Here is a 17,276-nt window from a genome sequence, read left to right as displayed (position 1 = left end):
TTCCTGCTGTTCTTTCCTGGACATCACTCATGTTGCTACTAATAAATTTTCTTTTAATTAGAGGAGATATGTATATAGAGAGTGAGCAAAACATTCGTTTGATGTGAATTATATGTTCATATTTTGCGTAAATGTGTTAAGATCCATATTTTAATATACTTTAATATTATTAAACATAAACGCAATAACAAGTACTAAATGAATAGACAAAATTTATTCTAACATGCTTTTTGACAATATTCTCTGAACACAAAGGACCTATAGACCACTACTTTATTTTGCGTGTGCAATATAAAGATGTCATCCACATTGCTGGAATCCATGGCTGACAGTTAGCAAATGTTGGTTCTTGTATTTACTGCTGAATACTAGCTCTCCACAGCAATGTGGATTTCTTCTTCCTTTTCCCTGTTTAGCTTCCAGTAATTATCTTTCAGGTAATACTTCAGAGGATGAAAGGATGATATGTATGAGTGTAAATGAAGTGTAGTCTTGTACAGTCTCAGTTAGACCGTTTCTGGGATGTGTGGTTAATTGAAACTCAACCACCAAAGAACACAGGCATCCACGATCTAGTATTCAAATCCGTGTAAAAATAACTGGCTTTACTAGGACTTGAACACTGTAACTCTCGACTTCCAAATCAGCTGATCTGGGAAGACGCATTAACCACTAGACCAACCCGGTGGGTACAGCAATGTGGTCTACATTTATGAAACTTCACAGACTTAATCAACCTAAATATTTTTCACTTACCCAAAAAAAGGATCAATCTTAACATAATAAGATTCAACATTACAATAATAAACACAAAAACAACATATTAAATGAATAAATTAATTCAAAATAATTTTTGATCATATTCTTCAGACACGTTTACACAAGCAGTAACATTGGCTGGTGCCAATGTAAAAAAGCAACACCAGTCACTGTAGACAGTCACAAACAAGAGTGAAAACACTTATGAATAAGTTATTAAAAACAGTAAAATTTGGATTGGTTTGTCATTTTTAATTTTACATAAATGGCCAGGTATTAAAAAAAAATGATAATGCATCTGTGAAAAATCTAATTTAATCAAATACAATGATTGTTAATTTTTAACAAACACATTACAGCAAGTAAAAAATTTTGTTTGACTTGGCATTTAAATCGCATAAAAATCTAAAAAAAAAGATTTAATATAAGATGGCTGTTCTTGAACAAAAAAACTAAGACTATCAGTAATTAATTTAATGCATCTTGAATTTACTAGCAATACAATATACATATAGTATTGCAATGATAATACAAAAATGTATTTTTACTACAATATTATAACACCTGGATCAATAAGCTGTGACATACAATGCTAATGCTTCAATTGTTTTCTTTTAGTTGCAGAATTTTTCTCATGTTTGTATGATTATTCAGCTTTCAACTAATATTGATCCTGTAATTGCACAGAAATAACAACCTTAAAAAATTGAAACAATAAACAAAATTTTTACTTTTTGTTCTGAACTAATAGATTACAAGAATAAACCTAACATATTGTAAACTATTAGAAAAAGAAAATCATTAATGAAGCAGTTTTACTCAATATCAATTCCAGTTAGTCATTAAAAAAAATCTTCTTTTTTCACAATGCATTAAATAAAATATATTTTAATACTTTTTTTTACAATATCTGAAAATATTTACACTCATAATCGTTCAGACATTCTACTAGCAACATTTCTTAACTGACCATAAACTTTTGATGGAGGGCTACCCATTATTAAATTGCAGATAGCTTTCATTGCAATCTGAATGTTTTGATATGAACCTAAAATATGTATTTTGGAATCAGCAAGAACGATACGAGTTTTCGTGATGTTTTCTATCGTAAATTTTGTTCGACCACCTTTACCAGCAAGACGACCAACAGCACGAGATAAATGATCTCCCCTTAATGTTTTCACATCTTTTATTTCAAAAGATTCCACAAATAAATTGTCCAAACGAAGCAGAGCTAAAGCATCTTCAACTTCGAATCCATACACAAATGCTTTAACAAAGTCCGCCGCTTTCTGCAAGTTGCTAATATCTACAGTATCGGGACAGCTTCTTATTTCCACATTCCTTGTTTTAAGATTAAAACGAATTTGTAATTTCAAGTGCTCAACAACAGGAGAAAATATTTTCATCCAGTTTTCTTTAAGAGGTGTGTATCTATGAGCCGGCACTGGCACTTTACGCATCTCAGTTCCAGAAACTAAACCTTTCACTTTTTTTGGTGCAGAAACTTGGGACACTTTTCCCTGAATACCATTCACTTCATCAACTTCCATAGAACTATCACCACGTGACGACGCCTGCCTCTTCATATTTAACTTTGTTTTAATTGTGTTACAGTTATTAAACTTACAGTTAAAATTATTCTAATTTAACTTAACCTAGCTGGAATCACTTTAAGTTTTTAATATGGCTGATAGCAATAGTACTGAGAATAAAATACATAAAAAGAAACAACTCCCGTACACAAACGCACAAGCGATCATAACCTCAATTAAATGAACGTCAGCTGTAGTTGCCACTATGATTGTCGACAACTCATCTTCAAAATAATTGTTAATTCTCATTTTTAATTTGTTGTACATTTCTAGGAGAAAAACGTGTTTCGAAAAGAATTCTCTGCATTATTTTACCATATATATATATATATATATATATATATATATATTTTGGTTATATTATGTAAAATAGAAACGAAGAAAAAAACAATTGGTTGGCAATTCTGATATATGAATTCAGACAGTTCGAAATTGCTTTAGTTCTCGAATTTTTGTTATATAGTACGTAAGTGGTAGTGATATCTTTAACACTTTTTCTTATTTTTTTGCAATTTATGAAAATGTCACTAAAAGACGTTGTACGTACTTAAAAGTTACGTTAAGGAAGTTTCCATATGTATTAATCATAACCATATTTCTTATATGTTTACAAATTTTAATAAATAAATAAAACTTTTTATCTGGTCAGTACATAATAATACTTTATGTACACACTTCACATGGTATCACACACATCAGGAATGCATACATAGACCATTTCTGTTAAAACTAACGCTATATACTTAATTACATACATATACTTAAATTTACATTTGGAAACAATAACTGCAAATCTAGTTAATTGTCCAGTTATAAAACTCAAGAAATTAATTAGCAATACCTATTATTATTCTCTAAAATTATGTGATTAAAATTATTAAATAATTTTAATGGAAAATTAAGTAAAATTTACTTTAAACAAGATTATGTAACTTAAAAAAAGTTAAGTAGAGTAACTTTTAATTAGTTTTAATAAATATAAGCAACTTGCATGGGCAAAACTTGCAACTACTAGCAAACCTTGAATTTTTTACTTTATTTTACCCTTTCTTACACCTCTTTATCAGTTAAAGAATTTGCTCCAAATAATTGCTAGTGTTTCAAAACATTCAAGCTCTAATTCATTATTCAGTAATCTTTGCCTATTAATATTACTCAGCTTGACTAGCATGCAATTTTATTTTTGTCAAAACTAATATTATGAAGGCTCACAATTTTATGAACATTAGGAATAGCTTAAGTCTAAATATCATATTTTAGGTTTAAAAAATCAAAAGATAATCAAAATCAAATATATTCAGCTGCAATCATCCAACCAACTTTGAATTGTATGATAAATTAATTTTAATCTTTTTAATTTCACAAAATTTTTATTTAAAAAAACCATATTGACTACATCTAATTTATTTAAGAATTCATAGAAAGCATTAAACATCACCATCCCTAAATTAGTTTATTTTGTTAGTCTGTCATAACAATTTCATTAGATCTAGCAGTAAAACTCAATGACAGTGTCCTTAATATTTGAAATTAATTTGGTTCAATTTTTCATATAAAATTAGCAGTTTTTTAAAAGATAAGATATGCTTTACTTCATTCTCATTTTTAGAGACAATAGCATATAGGTTTCTATATTGAATTAGTTCCAGTGTATTGATTGATGAAAACTCCTGCTTTCTGCAATATAATACCATTAATAAATATTGAAGTTTTTCTTGTCTTTATTATAGGACTTATTCCCTATATTGTGGCATTAACTTAGTATGAGTAAAATCTTCAGGCCGATAATTCGTGGGTTAAAAAATCTTCAGGTTAATTTAAATTGTTGATGTGCTACTTTATTCTTCATAATCAGTGCTATAAGTTTGGCAGAAAACCAGAACGGAAACTTAAAAGTTCTATGACAAGTGACAGGAACATTCTTGCTGATCACTTGATGGAATTGAAAGGGTTGGAAAGAATATTTAACATAAATAGTAGATTTATTTATCATGTAATATAAGTACAATAATTTATACAATAGTGCTTATAAACGTTTTAGTATTTTTGCATTATAAGTGTGGTGACACTTGGTAAAGTAAATATGTCTGCACACTTGCACCTACCTAACATGGATGTATATTTTTGTATTAGAAAACATGTAATTTTGCTAATGATAAAAAAAAATTGGTTAAAGTAATAAAAATTTTATGGTAATTGTATAATATATGATGGTATAATATATTACTCCATTACCAGAGATTATTAAAAAAAAAAATAATAAGTAGATATAATAAATTAAATGTATGAAGATTTTATACATGTACGTTAGGACAAATAATCACTAATATCTTAATAATGTAATATGTTAATTATCCCAAAACATACCTGATAAATAGAATTGATTTCATTTGTGAATTTCTTTAAAAATTATGTTGAAAAGTGGGTTTTAAATTGTCACAGATAATGAATTTTGGAGTAGAAAAACAAATTTGTGATATTGTGAAAAAAGAATCCAAATATGATTTTATAATACAATACTTGAGCAAGTCTGGACTATTATTAGATTGTACAAAAGCATTTGAGAATTACAGGAATACTATTATGAATGAAAGTAGTAATAAATATGCATTTCCATTTCATTATTGTGTATATATCAACTTTCCAGAGCTGCTAGATATATCAGGTAGGTGTAAGATATATTTTTCATTTTTTAGAGCATTTGTTTATTTATTTTATTAATGCATCTTTGTAAATTTCACAGAAGGTGAAAGCTGACATTCAAGACAATACTTTTGTGCTTTTTCTGTCCTATTCTCTTTATTTATATTTCTCCTATTCTCTATACTGGGGCCGTAATCAACCATCGCTATCATAGCAATTATCTTTCTTTTGTGAAATATTTATTTCCTTCCAACATTAAACCACAAAGACTAGTTATAAAGAAACTTATCAACGCCTAACCAGGTGGTACACATTTGAAACTCATTGCCAGAAAGGAAAAATTAAAATTAATCTGATAAAGTCAAATTAATGGTATTTAATTAATTGTAGTTCATGAAGTATACAATCAAAATAACAATGTATCAATTACCTCCAGCACCTAATTTATAATTAAATACTAACCTAACCATGTGCTTATCTAAATTCTGCAACAAATAATAGTTTCAGCTATGTGCCTGCAAATAGTACCCACCACTTGAACAATAAATTTATTGAAATCACACCAAATCTTGAATGTTTTGACACTGTTGAACATCTAAAGCCATATTAAAAGACTATCTTCTCTACAAATCCTCTGTCTGTGGTCAAACCAAAATAGCATGGTAGGCTTCTACCTAGATTCATCCTCACTTTATAATTTATTATAACCTTTTCTTCACAATCCCCATGTAACCTATATAAAATACCAAAATTTGACCTATCTACATTCAATGTTCCATTATCAGAGATTGAATTATCCATGCCTTATTAGCATCTCTTTCAAAGTATGATCCATAACCTTCCACTCTTTAGTTAATTTCTGAATAATGTTTTGAATGAGGCAATACAACCTGCAAAGAACCGTGCCCCAATTTTCCCACTATCTGCTATCACTTTCATCATTATCTGTTACATAGTCTCATTTACCTATTAAATACACTTATGTGAGAGCATTCAAATCAATTAAAGCACAGTTTGATTAAAGGCATAGTGCATTGCCAGATATCGTATGATAGAACACTAATTCTGTCTGGATGAACCAACAGAAATTAATTTTTGCACACGTACTAAATTCCTATTGTAAGTACAAAATTTGGCCTGCTGGTTGGCCCTAATAGATGCACAATATGACAGTGTTGGCCAACTAAATTTACAGTGCACCTTGCACATGCAGTGCACTTACAGCTCCACAGTTGCAACTTTAAAGTCATGATACAGATGAGGATTGAATAAAGAAATTTAATTCCCATCTACTAAATATCAAAACAGCTTTTATATATATATCTATCTATCCTTGTAGAAAACACTGAAAAAAAATGTTATCCAAGTTGTTGTTCTTGATTATACAATTTAACCTGGCATTATTAACTGCAATACCATTCTGGCTGGTGAGTGCTCCATTTACAATTAGGCTTTATCCAAGTTAAACTGCATTTTAGCAAACTTAGCTTCATTTTTTTAAATTTACTGTATAAATAAATGTTTTTCTTAAAAAATGATAGATCATGATTATTTACTAACAACTTTTGTGGTGTTGATAGGGGAGGATATTACAGTAAAATTTTCTCTCTAGTAATGCATATTTGTTTCTTTTCTAATAAATATTATGTTTTTATATTAAAAAAATTAGCATTAAATACACATGTTTTTTTTTGTTTTTTTGGATATGAATGAACAGAAACTTTTAAAACAATAAAGAAATAAAGTAATTTCTGGCCAAATATAACTGAATTTTCTGTATATCAAGTTTCTGAAATTTGTAAATGTTACTACTAATCGACAAATCAAACCATATTTTAGTGATCATCCAGGAATAGCTTGCAGTTGTTGAAATAAATATTCAAAATACTGAAAAGCTGAAAAACTGAAAGCAATTTCAAAAGAGGTGTTAAGTACCTTGAATGTTCACTTGTGCAATAATGAATTACAAAGCTAATTCATTCATATTTACTGGTACAGTGATGAAAAAAACGATGTAAGGAAATGAAGTGTAGGATCATTATTTCTAATCCCAAGCATAGGAATATTAATATTAATCAGAAGTATTATGTTATGTAATTTTTTTATATTTAATTCTACATGGCTTATAATATATTGTTGATGCATTAAGTAGCAGTATACTGTAGTACCTATATTATAATGTAGAAAATTGTAGTATTATTATTAATGTTTATCTACTTTTTACAGATCAGATTGCTACTCTTCTCCTGAAAGAGCCACATGTCTTTAAAAACTTGGTAAAAGATGTATTACATTGCACTATAACTATATTTAGTAATGTCAAGCTACATTTATCTGATTTTGCTATTTCGCTAAGGACTAATCTGCCATGTATCCCATCAATAGTCACTTCATCTGTAAATTCAATGAAATCTGGGTTGTTCATTATTCATGGTGTATTAATTGCCACAACTGTTCCCATCAAATACCTGTGAGTTACTTTTTTCTCACTCTGAAAATTAATTTATTTTATTTTCATTTAATTTTTTATCAGTAAGTTATCTTAATACAATTTATTAAGCCTGTATGGAGCAAAGTATCTTTAATGTCCAATACATTGTGTGCCTAGATATATATGAACTAAACACTATCTTAACAAAACCTTAAATGGTCAATCAGCAGATGGGTCATATATCACTCTACCTTCATCTATTCCTGAATTTATGTAGGTGGTTGTTGTCATTAAAAATTCTACTTGTCACCCGTTTTTTTGTTTGATATATGTTTAATTATTTATAAGTATGATTATTGCTTTATTATTAATACTATTGAAAGATTTTCTTTTATCACTGAAAGTATTTACATCTGATGTTTTTTATTATTACTTAATTTTTTAAGGAGTTATCCTAAAAATTTAGCTTTGCAATACTTTTAAGATTAATTTTATTAAATCATTGTTGTAAACTAAGATAGATGAAATGTAATAATGTTGATAACACTTTTTAGTAAATATGAGAGCTATATGTACACTTCAAGTACATGTATTAAGATATGTTGACATGAGATTTACCCATTGTTACCACTCCTTGTATTTCTAGATAACAATGAACTTTTTTATGTTTTCTCAGACGGAGCACTGTGTATGAATGTCCAATAAAAGAATGTGAAAACAACATTCTAAAGAGGCGAGTACATGGCAAATATAACACACAAAACAATGTTAAATGTTCATTTTGTAATAGTAATAAGAAAGAAGTTCTTGGTGCCCAAGAATGGAGTGAACAAGTAATTGGTGTTTTAATTGACCCAAATGCTTTACAGTTATCTACATTCAATCGTTCTCAAGGTTTTACAGTCTTCTTTCAAGGTTAGTACAATATTTTTAGTTGTATATGTTGTTTCATGAAGCATTCCACTTTAAACTGCTTTCCTTCTACTACTGAAAAGTTAATAATACCAACCATGGTTCTCTGATCTAATCAGTTTTGAGTTATCACTTTGTAGTACAATGAATCTATGATTATTTATTATATGACTAAATGTTGCAGTGATTGACTAACAAAGTGCATATCAAAATTGATCCATCAAAATAGGATTTATTATAACTACTGTAATGTGGGATCTACTGAGTGTGTCTATCTATAAAATCTAAATTAATGAATAATTTTTCTTAGCGAAGAACTTTATCTTTACTGGTTTTTAGTTCTTGATTTAAAAGATTTAGGTTTAATTGAGAACCTTCTTTTCTTTCAAACTCATTAACAAATTTTAATTTTCTAATTGTTTATTTATTATTGAATTTAATTAAAATAAGCTATGTATTTCTTACAGATGATTTGTGCCAGAATTTATTGTTGGGGGCTTGTTACAATGTAACTGTTTATTATGATGATGGTTGCCTCATTGCATGTAGTGCCTACAAATTAATTCCAGACGCCCAAGCTAGATTACAATTAGGAATTTCTTTCAAACCAATTCCATTATCAATTCAAAAACTCATCAATTTTCTGAGGTAAAGTAATTTATCATTAACAAAATAAATCATCTAATTAAAAAAAAAATTTCTGAGAAATAGTTTCAAAATTTAAACAATACAAAATCACAAAATTTTACAACAAAATTAAGAGCATAAAATGAAAAAATGTAAATTTTCAAACATTTGTTAGTTCTTGATATTTGTACTATTTAAGTTAAATCCAATAACAGTTAGGAACATCTGAAGAGGTACATTACTGCTGGTGATCACATACACCTTAGTACAAATTCAATTCGTTACTATCAAAGGAAAGGTAGATGATGGCTGCAGTGTTCTGGGACCACAAGGGAATTTTGATAAATGAATTCATTCAACCTGGAATCATAATTTTCTTTTGATAGAGAAATTATTTAGTTATCAAATATAGTAGCGATACACAGATTACATTGAAAGTGATCAGTCATGGAAAAACAATAAATAAATAAATAATTATATGTATAATCAATAAATATGTTATTCTGTACAAAGCACCAAAAAAAGATATAACTCCACTTGCAGTAACATAAAATTTATAAAATGAAAATACAAATACTTCTACTTTAACAATACAAGATGTTATCAGCAGGCAAACTACCTGTAAAAGACAAAACAAATCAGTAGTAGCAAGACACAACATACAAATCACAACAAAACTTCAACCACACTTTCCTTTAAAATTATTCATACAAAAACAAGGCAGATATCTTTCTTTTCCTTCTCTTTTTCAGTAATTATTTAATGTTATTTAATAATAATTATTATAAGAAAATAAAGAAAAAAATTAATAAATTATACATTCAATAAAAAGAAGTCCTCAGCTTCACTATTATTAATGAAATAATTTAAAACATCCATGATAATATTCAAATTTTCTGTTGACAAAAAAAAAAGGTAATACTTTCAGAATTGCTTTTGTATAAGTAGTACTTTCTCTGTAGTATTGAAAATTTCCTAACAAACAGAATATATTTCTTTGACTCATTCCCTGAAAAACATTCCACAAAATGACAAATAATCCAGCTCATACATGCCTTCTACATAAAGAGCAGGTTTATGAAGATGGAATTCTAATTTGACTTATATGTTTTAATATGTAAAAGTGATTGTTGTTATTGTTGTAATTTGTCCAGCGCACATGGTCCATGAATAATTTTTGTAGCAATAATAATGAGAAGACAATAGGTTTGCATCAGCATTTACTAGATGATCATGTTAACTCTCCAGAAGGAATCTTTTTGTATTTGATAGTCATATTATATCATGTATCCCAAATTGCACCTGGCTCATAACCAGTTTCCTCAACAACCCCTCTCAACTGTGAGATCCAATTATAATTTACTCCATTTCCATTCTTAATCAATTGGACAACAGTCTTTCAAAACAACCTTGTCAGTCTTTGAGGTAATATCTTAAACAATTTAACCTACCAATTAATGTCATCTTAGTTACTTGATACTAACTCTAGTGAAATAGAACCTCCAGTGTGGTACAAAGCTAGCAGAATACTGATATAGTAAATTTAGATTGAATAACATTCAACTGTACTAAATACACAATGTGGCTGAAAAGTAACTTACACCTCCTCTACATTTTTTTTATAATAGAGATAACTGGATGTGGTTTGCAGATTCTTCCTTCCACTGAGGAGCTACTTCAGTGAATGTATTTTTCATTTTGTTTGATTTTTGGGTGGCAGGGATCATTGTTCCCTCTAAGCTGCCCAAATGCATGGCCACACAATGATTTTACAGGTATTGCAATAGAATGTACAGAAGAATTTATTTCCTGCACATTTATAATCAGCTATTGTAAATATGTAAGGTATACTCAGTGACACATTTAGTTGAGACTACAGAGTAGCTTACGCCGAGACTTTCTTATGGAAGTTTATAACTACTATTCACAATAAAAACATTCTATTCAGTAATAGGTAATTCATCACATAAAAAATTGTAATGTTTACCAGTGATGGAGCCAGTGTTATGCTCGGGAAGAAAAATGAGTAGCAGCAATTCTCAAAAGAGAAATATCACATTTAACTGTAACTAATTTGATTTATTGAATGTACACTTATTTATGTTCACTTAGAGAAAATATTTCCGGATAAAGAATTAAAAGACTGACAAGCATTTGATAATGAAATTACTACAAATTCAGGAACAATTTTGCTTTTGAAAAACAAAATATAATACAGCTTTTCAAAAGAATATTCAGAATTTATGGCATATGAAAACATTATATAATATGGAAGTAATATTCAGGATTGAAATTTACAATTCAGAGAAACCAAACTAGCTTGTTCAAGACTTTTAGCGATACATTAACCTTTGTCCAAACTAATCCTGAATTATCAAACCTTCCCATTCTGTATAATATTATGGGAACTTTTCAAGCATCCAGCGCAGACTGCAAACATAGATATGGATTACATAAAAACAAAAAATACCGAAACAGACTCAAAAATGAACATTTGGGTGACCTTATGAGAATTAAATTATATTCAGGGGGAAAAAAAATTATGTTCAGCCATTGGTCAACAAGTAAATACAAATGAAATTTACAAAGAATGGATTTCTATAAAAGACAGAAGACAAAGTTTAAAAAGTTAAGAAAAATTTTAATCTAAAATAAAATAAGTTACCTAATAGTTTTCGTTTAAATCTGTATACATATATGAATATACTGTATAATTGATACATATGTATATAATAACAATAACAAATTTTGAACAAATTGATTTTTGAATAATTTTTTGGCTCAATTTATTTTTGTGTGCGCAGCTCTGAAAAAAATTAAAGGGAACTTTGCAAGGGATGGGGGGCAACTCAGAAGTTCAAATGAGACCAATGATCATTTGATATATCATTTTAAGGAGTTCAATGAGGTGAGGAGAATGACACCCTTAAAACTAAATTCTGATCATCCAATTTAAAATGGCAGTCAACAATATGTTTACGGTTATGTGGTCCCCTTTCATTTTTTTGTTATCTGAGGTATCCCAATTCTCTCTTTGGAAGAGTTTGGAAGATTTCCAAACTCAGTAAGCCCCAATTTAGAATATTCAGCCTTCAGTAGAGGAAGTGGACAGGGCATCTCAAAAATTTTAAATGGAACATTTCGTTGTGAATTAAGTTGCTGCTCAAAAGCTTCTCTCACATTGAGAAAAGTTTCTGGTGAAATTTTCCTACGTTCTGTCTCAATGTGTTTTCAACCAACATCTATATTACTGCATGGCGAAACATGCAGAAACATGGTAGTTTGAACATTTAATATGAAGTGAGAAGCAATAACAAATAATTTTATTAAGCTGTATTTTTAATTCTTGAGATTGTAGGACTTTATTAAAATAAAAGATAGGATTAATTAAACATGAAAAAATAATTAAACTGCAAACTGTTATTTACTTAAATTAAATTAAATTCTTCAAGACTATTAAAAGAAGTATTTGAAAAATTTTAATAATTGTTTCGATTTTTAATTCATGATATTTGTGATTGCCATTTTGGTTTAATCAGAGTTTAGTTTTTTTATACACTTTACTTACCTTGCAAAAATCTTTAAAACAATGTATCACATGACCATATGTTCCACTTAAAATTTTTGAGACTCCCCTGTCCACCGCCGCCACTGAAAGCCAAATACTTTAAATTGCGGCTTACTCAGTTAGCCTCCCTTATCAGAGAAGATTTCCAAAGAGAGATTCGGGATACCTCAAATAACAAAAAAATTAAAGGAGCATACAACCGTAAACATGTTGTTGGTCGCCATTTTGGACTGGACATTCAGAATTTAGTTTTAACTAAATTCTGAATGTCTTTTTTTAAATGTTTTTTTTATGTCAATAATAACTGTATTATTTTTCTCGTCTCATTGAAATCTTTAAAATGATATATCAAATAACTATTGGTCGCATTTGAGACTTTTGAATCATCCCCCACTCCCTCGCTACCCAAAAATCGAAAAGAGTGAAATTAGATTCATTGAAGTAAGTAGGCTCTTGGTACAAAGAAGAATTCAATAAAATTGGTCACAAATCGAAACAGATCTAACCATACTATTAAATACAATTATTCTTGCTTTCCGCGAGTTAGTTTTAAACAATATATTATTAATTATAACAAGCAGACAAAGCCTTGCTAACCATGTCAAATGAAACAATTCTGAATTTTACTTATTGTACTTACAGTCTCTTGAGGTTGATTAGTCTGTTTAGCTCTAACATGTTTTTTTAAATGCAACTTTTGATTTTTTAGTGTTACCTCTAGACCATTAAATCCATACCAATAAATATGGCAAACAGATGCAGACAGATGGAATACCATTGTCAATTTTAATTTTCAATGTGGCTTTTTGATATTAGACATCCAAGAACTTCCTTCACTAATTAAATTAAAAATATTAATAATAATTTATAAGTGAAAACTGGCACAAAATTGACCAACTACATAATTCACAATAACAATTTATGCTAAACCTCAGGCTGTTTATCAGCTGATTTGAACAAATGAGATATCATTTTGTTCATAATAAAAGGCTTAGAATTTTATCTTAAAACATAATATGATAAAATTAATTTTTAAGATACTATTAATAATTAAAAAAGTTTAATGGCTGCCATTTTGAAATTTTCATAGGTAAAATTTTCCAACTTATTTATTTTCTAGAAGTTGTTGGATATATGTACACCAAATTTCATTAAAACACCTCAATTCTTAGTATAAATTTCTATTGAAAAAACACAAAATGTCAATATGAAAATGAAGCAAGATAGAGCGTTTGCATATGATGTTTTTGCTCATTTTGATGTCTTGAACAATCCCTTATGTTTCATCAACACTTTCTTCGAATACTCTGTATAATTTATTAACTCTGAATATCAGTATAAAACAAAACTTGCTTTGCTTTCTCACAGTAGTCTGATTGTGATTTTATATGTAGTCAATTTTTTTAAATAGTTTAATTATTTTATAATAATTTTCTTTGATTACTGGCAATAAATTTAACAGGTGAATGATTTTCAAACATTATCTAAAAAATTACATAATTCATAATTATACCATTGGTATGTTATGTAACATATTCATGTCAACAGCATATAAATGTTGATTTATATATGGTGTCTGCTAATGATTTTTTACTTGTATCTTAAGATTTTACTTAATACTTTTTCTATTAATGTGGTGAAACATGAGAATTCAATTACAAACCTGAACTGTACTAGGATTTTGAATTCTATTAGGAATTCAAAATGTTATTTAATTTTTTTAGGAAAAATTAAATCATCTATAACACCGTAACAGATTTCAGAATGGATTAAATAAATTTTCCAAATATGCTTCTGTAGTAAATCTTGTTTTAGTTTGTATTAATTCAAACTGTTTTTCAATGATTACTTCATCAATAAGGTCAAAGTTTGTGCTACAGAAATGCGGAATGGAAATTTTGTAGCATATGGATGCCTGGCTGAGCCATTTTAACCCAGGACATCTGAATGAAAGTCCAAAACGTTACCACTCCACCACAGAGATTGAGCAAGTTATTTCAATTCAGTTGAAATCATTTAAATGTTTTTAATGTGCAATCACATCAGGTGGTGGCCACCTGATATTTAGGAAGATAAAAATATGAAATCAATATCAGCATTTTGTAAAGTTTAATATTAAAATAACATTGAAAGCAACAAAAATTAAAATGAAGTTTTGAAATTTTTCTATCTCTTTAAAGAATCTTAAAATCATATATGATATTTTAAATATAATTTTTAGTTGAATCGCAGTTAAATTCAGGGGTGGGAACAAAATTAACTGAAACATGAAACAACCAATTGGACCATAGATGATAGGTATGTTATTTAGAACTGTTTCAACTTCTCACATTAATGTAAGTTAAATGTAACATATATGTATTTAAAGACACCTTTTTAGATATCTATTTAATTACTAGTAACCGCATTAATATAGCTTCTTACTATTATTGCTTTCCCCCTAAGCAAAAAATTTAGCAAAATAAATAATTTACCTTGCTTCAGAGGTTTCATTCTTTAAAAATAAAGTTGTATAAGCAATTGACATTTAAAAACATGGTTACTTTTTTATTGATAAGAGTGAAGGTTTTAAATAATTTCAAAGTAATCGATGTCTTATGAAATTTACCATTCATGCATGTAAAACTACTGTGACAGAAGCATTGATAATGCAAATAAATTATAAGATATTTATTAACAAATTTTATTGTTAAATTTTGTCTTCAGATTTTTTAATAAAAATAATGTGATTAGTTTTATTGTTAAAACTTTCCATTTAACAAAGTTTTTGTGTTTAACTTCACTCTCATTCATTTTCTTATTAGTTTTATCATTTGCATAGTTTTATAATGTGTATGATGATTTAAGTCATTTAAATAAATTAGTTTAATATTGTTTAGTAATTTAATTTCAGTGTGAACGGCCCACAATCTCCATGGGCTTTGACAACAGCTCTTTCATCCCAGTTAGCTCCATTTTATGCTCCTTTCAGTTGTTTCTTACACCTTAAAGCAGGAATACTTCTCAGTCTTGTTTCACAGGTACTCTTTTATTTACAGCAATTTCTATTAATACAATACCTCTTATTATGCAAAATTTTAATTTATTGTTCTCTTTTATTTATTTATTTTTGCATTTTTGACCCACCTTGTTTGAGAGAATGTCTCTCCCCCTCCCCCCTCCACAACGATACCCAATCAACATTTAATTTTTACTCCCATTCCCAGAAAAATAATACCCATACTTAAAAAAGATATTACATACCTTTCAATTGCGCGGTAAGCAGATATATCTCCGACAGAGGGCACACCTTCCACCATTTACAATCAGGTTTCCTGCGCATCCGTCGTAGTACCCGTGATCGCATCCTTCCACTTGAACAGATATCGGTTCTGATAAACAGACCGGACATCTGTTCAAATGGTCGGCAATTTTTTCACTTGAATCTGCGACGGATCGTGAATTGTCTGTAAATGATGATGAAGGTTGTGGTTCTACTGTCGACGGTAGCGACGATGTAGGCAATGTTAAAATTGCAGGTGGAGGTGGTCTTCGATGTCGTCGCTGTGTTGGAGGTGGTGTTGGTGATGGTAGTCGTCGCCGTGGTGGTGGTGCCGGCGACGCCGGTTACGGTAGTGGTGGTGTCTGTGGAGATGTTGATCGGCTTGGTGGTGTTGGTGATGAAGATGACATGGATCTTTCCATCTCCCGTATTACTCTATTGCATCTCATTTTTATTCGATTCGCCGAATTTATGATATCTTGGCATGCAAAGTAGACCTCCTCTACATCATCGTTATTTCTTAAGAGCCTCACACACGCATCGTTAAGTGAGGCTCTTGCAGAAGCAATCTCTCTGATGTTTTGGATATTAACGTAACAAAGTTTTAACAATCTTAACACAACGAAGTTTTAACAGTGAATGCTATACATACACTTATTGCACATAATAATAAAACAAATTTTTTAAATGAATTAAATTTTATACATCTGAAAATAGCTTTAAAAAAAGTTAGAAAATCGGTGTCTTTCTTTATGCAACTTGTCAACGGAAGTTGCATTCAGATAAAAATAATTGGAAAATAAATCTATTTTAATATTCGTTTTATTTCCATTCACATCAATTATCTAAAGTTTTAGTTAATAAAAGATTATTATTATTTACTGCATAAATAATATTCGTTTTATATTCATTCACATCCATCAATTATCTAAAAGCCAGTTAAACGATCTAAGTATAAATAATATAATTTTGTTTCTATTCCCACCTGTTAACTAATTAAATTCTTAATAAAAAAGATTTATCTTTTCAAAATGCAATTATGTACAATAACTTTTAAAATCTTTTTGTCCTTAGATATTTACGCAATAACAAGGAAAATAATATTTTTTTCCTTGTTCATTTTTATAATATTTTTTCATAGTTCAGTTTTAATACCTTTTACACTATTAAAAGAATCGGTAATAAAAAGATTTTTGTTCCAAAGTGACCAATTATCTTATGTAGTAAATTATCTATTGTACCGATTGAATCGGTACAATAGATAATAGATCGGTACAAGTCGTGAGGCGGGTAAAATAAAGATCCTTTTTTCTTCCTATTCCTATTCAAGCCCACAAAATACGGTCAGTGCAACAATGAACGTCAAGGCGTCAATAGCTAAAGAGCTCCATCGTCAGGCGCGACGAAACTACCCCACAAGCGCGTTGAATTGAAGGGAATAAACGATTTATATCAAAGTGATTTGGTAGAGATGATAAC

At 29.0% G+C, this 17,276-nt stretch overlaps 2 protein-coding genes across 2 annotated transcripts in view; one reads left to right on the top strand and one right to left on the bottom strand.

The window, feature by feature from the left end:
• Positions 1-1,056: 1,056 nt before the first annotated feature.
• LOC142333555 (RNA-binding protein pno1-like) lies at positions 1,057-2,540 on the bottom strand. Its single transcript, XM_075380840.1, has one exon. The coding sequence runs from the start codon at positions 2,346-2,348 to the stop codon at positions 1,686-1,688; it is 663 nt and encodes a 220-aa protein (XP_075236955.1). The 5' UTR covers positions 2,349-2,540; the 3' UTR covers positions 1,057-1,685.
• A 2,397-nt stretch (positions 2,541-4,937) lies between these two features.
• Positions 4,938-17,276, top strand: part of mei-218 (meiotic 218) — a 46,542-nt gene continuing 34,203 nt past the window's right edge. Inside the window, exons 1-5 of the mRNA XM_075354411.1 lie at positions 4,938-5,019; positions 7,224-7,467; positions 8,105-8,343; positions 8,808-8,988; positions 15,429-15,555. Coding sequence (XP_075210526.1) covers positions 4,938-5,019; positions 7,224-7,467; positions 8,105-8,343; positions 8,808-8,988; positions 15,429-15,555 — 873 coding nt within the window. The remainder of the gene's footprint in view (positions 5,020-7,223; positions 7,468-8,104; positions 8,344-8,807; positions 8,989-15,428; positions 15,556-17,276) is intronic.

Source organism: Lycorma delicatula, chromosome 1 (assembly GCF_047948215.1).
Source record: "Lycorma delicatula isolate Av1 chromosome 1, ASM4794821v1, whole genome shotgun sequence".
NCBI classification, from domain to species: domain Eukaryota; kingdom Metazoa; phylum Arthropoda; class Insecta; order Hemiptera; family Fulgoridae; genus Lycorma; species Lycorma delicatula.
Note: the sequence above shows the minus strand (reverse complement) of the source record. Positions and strands in the feature narration are given on the sequence as shown.

What these genes read in the sequence shown, in the direction of transcription:
- LOC142333555 (XM_075380840.1), bottom strand. Translation starts at nt 2,348, where the DNA reads ATGAAGAGGCAGGCGTCGTCACGTGGTGATAGTTCTATGGAAGTTGAT.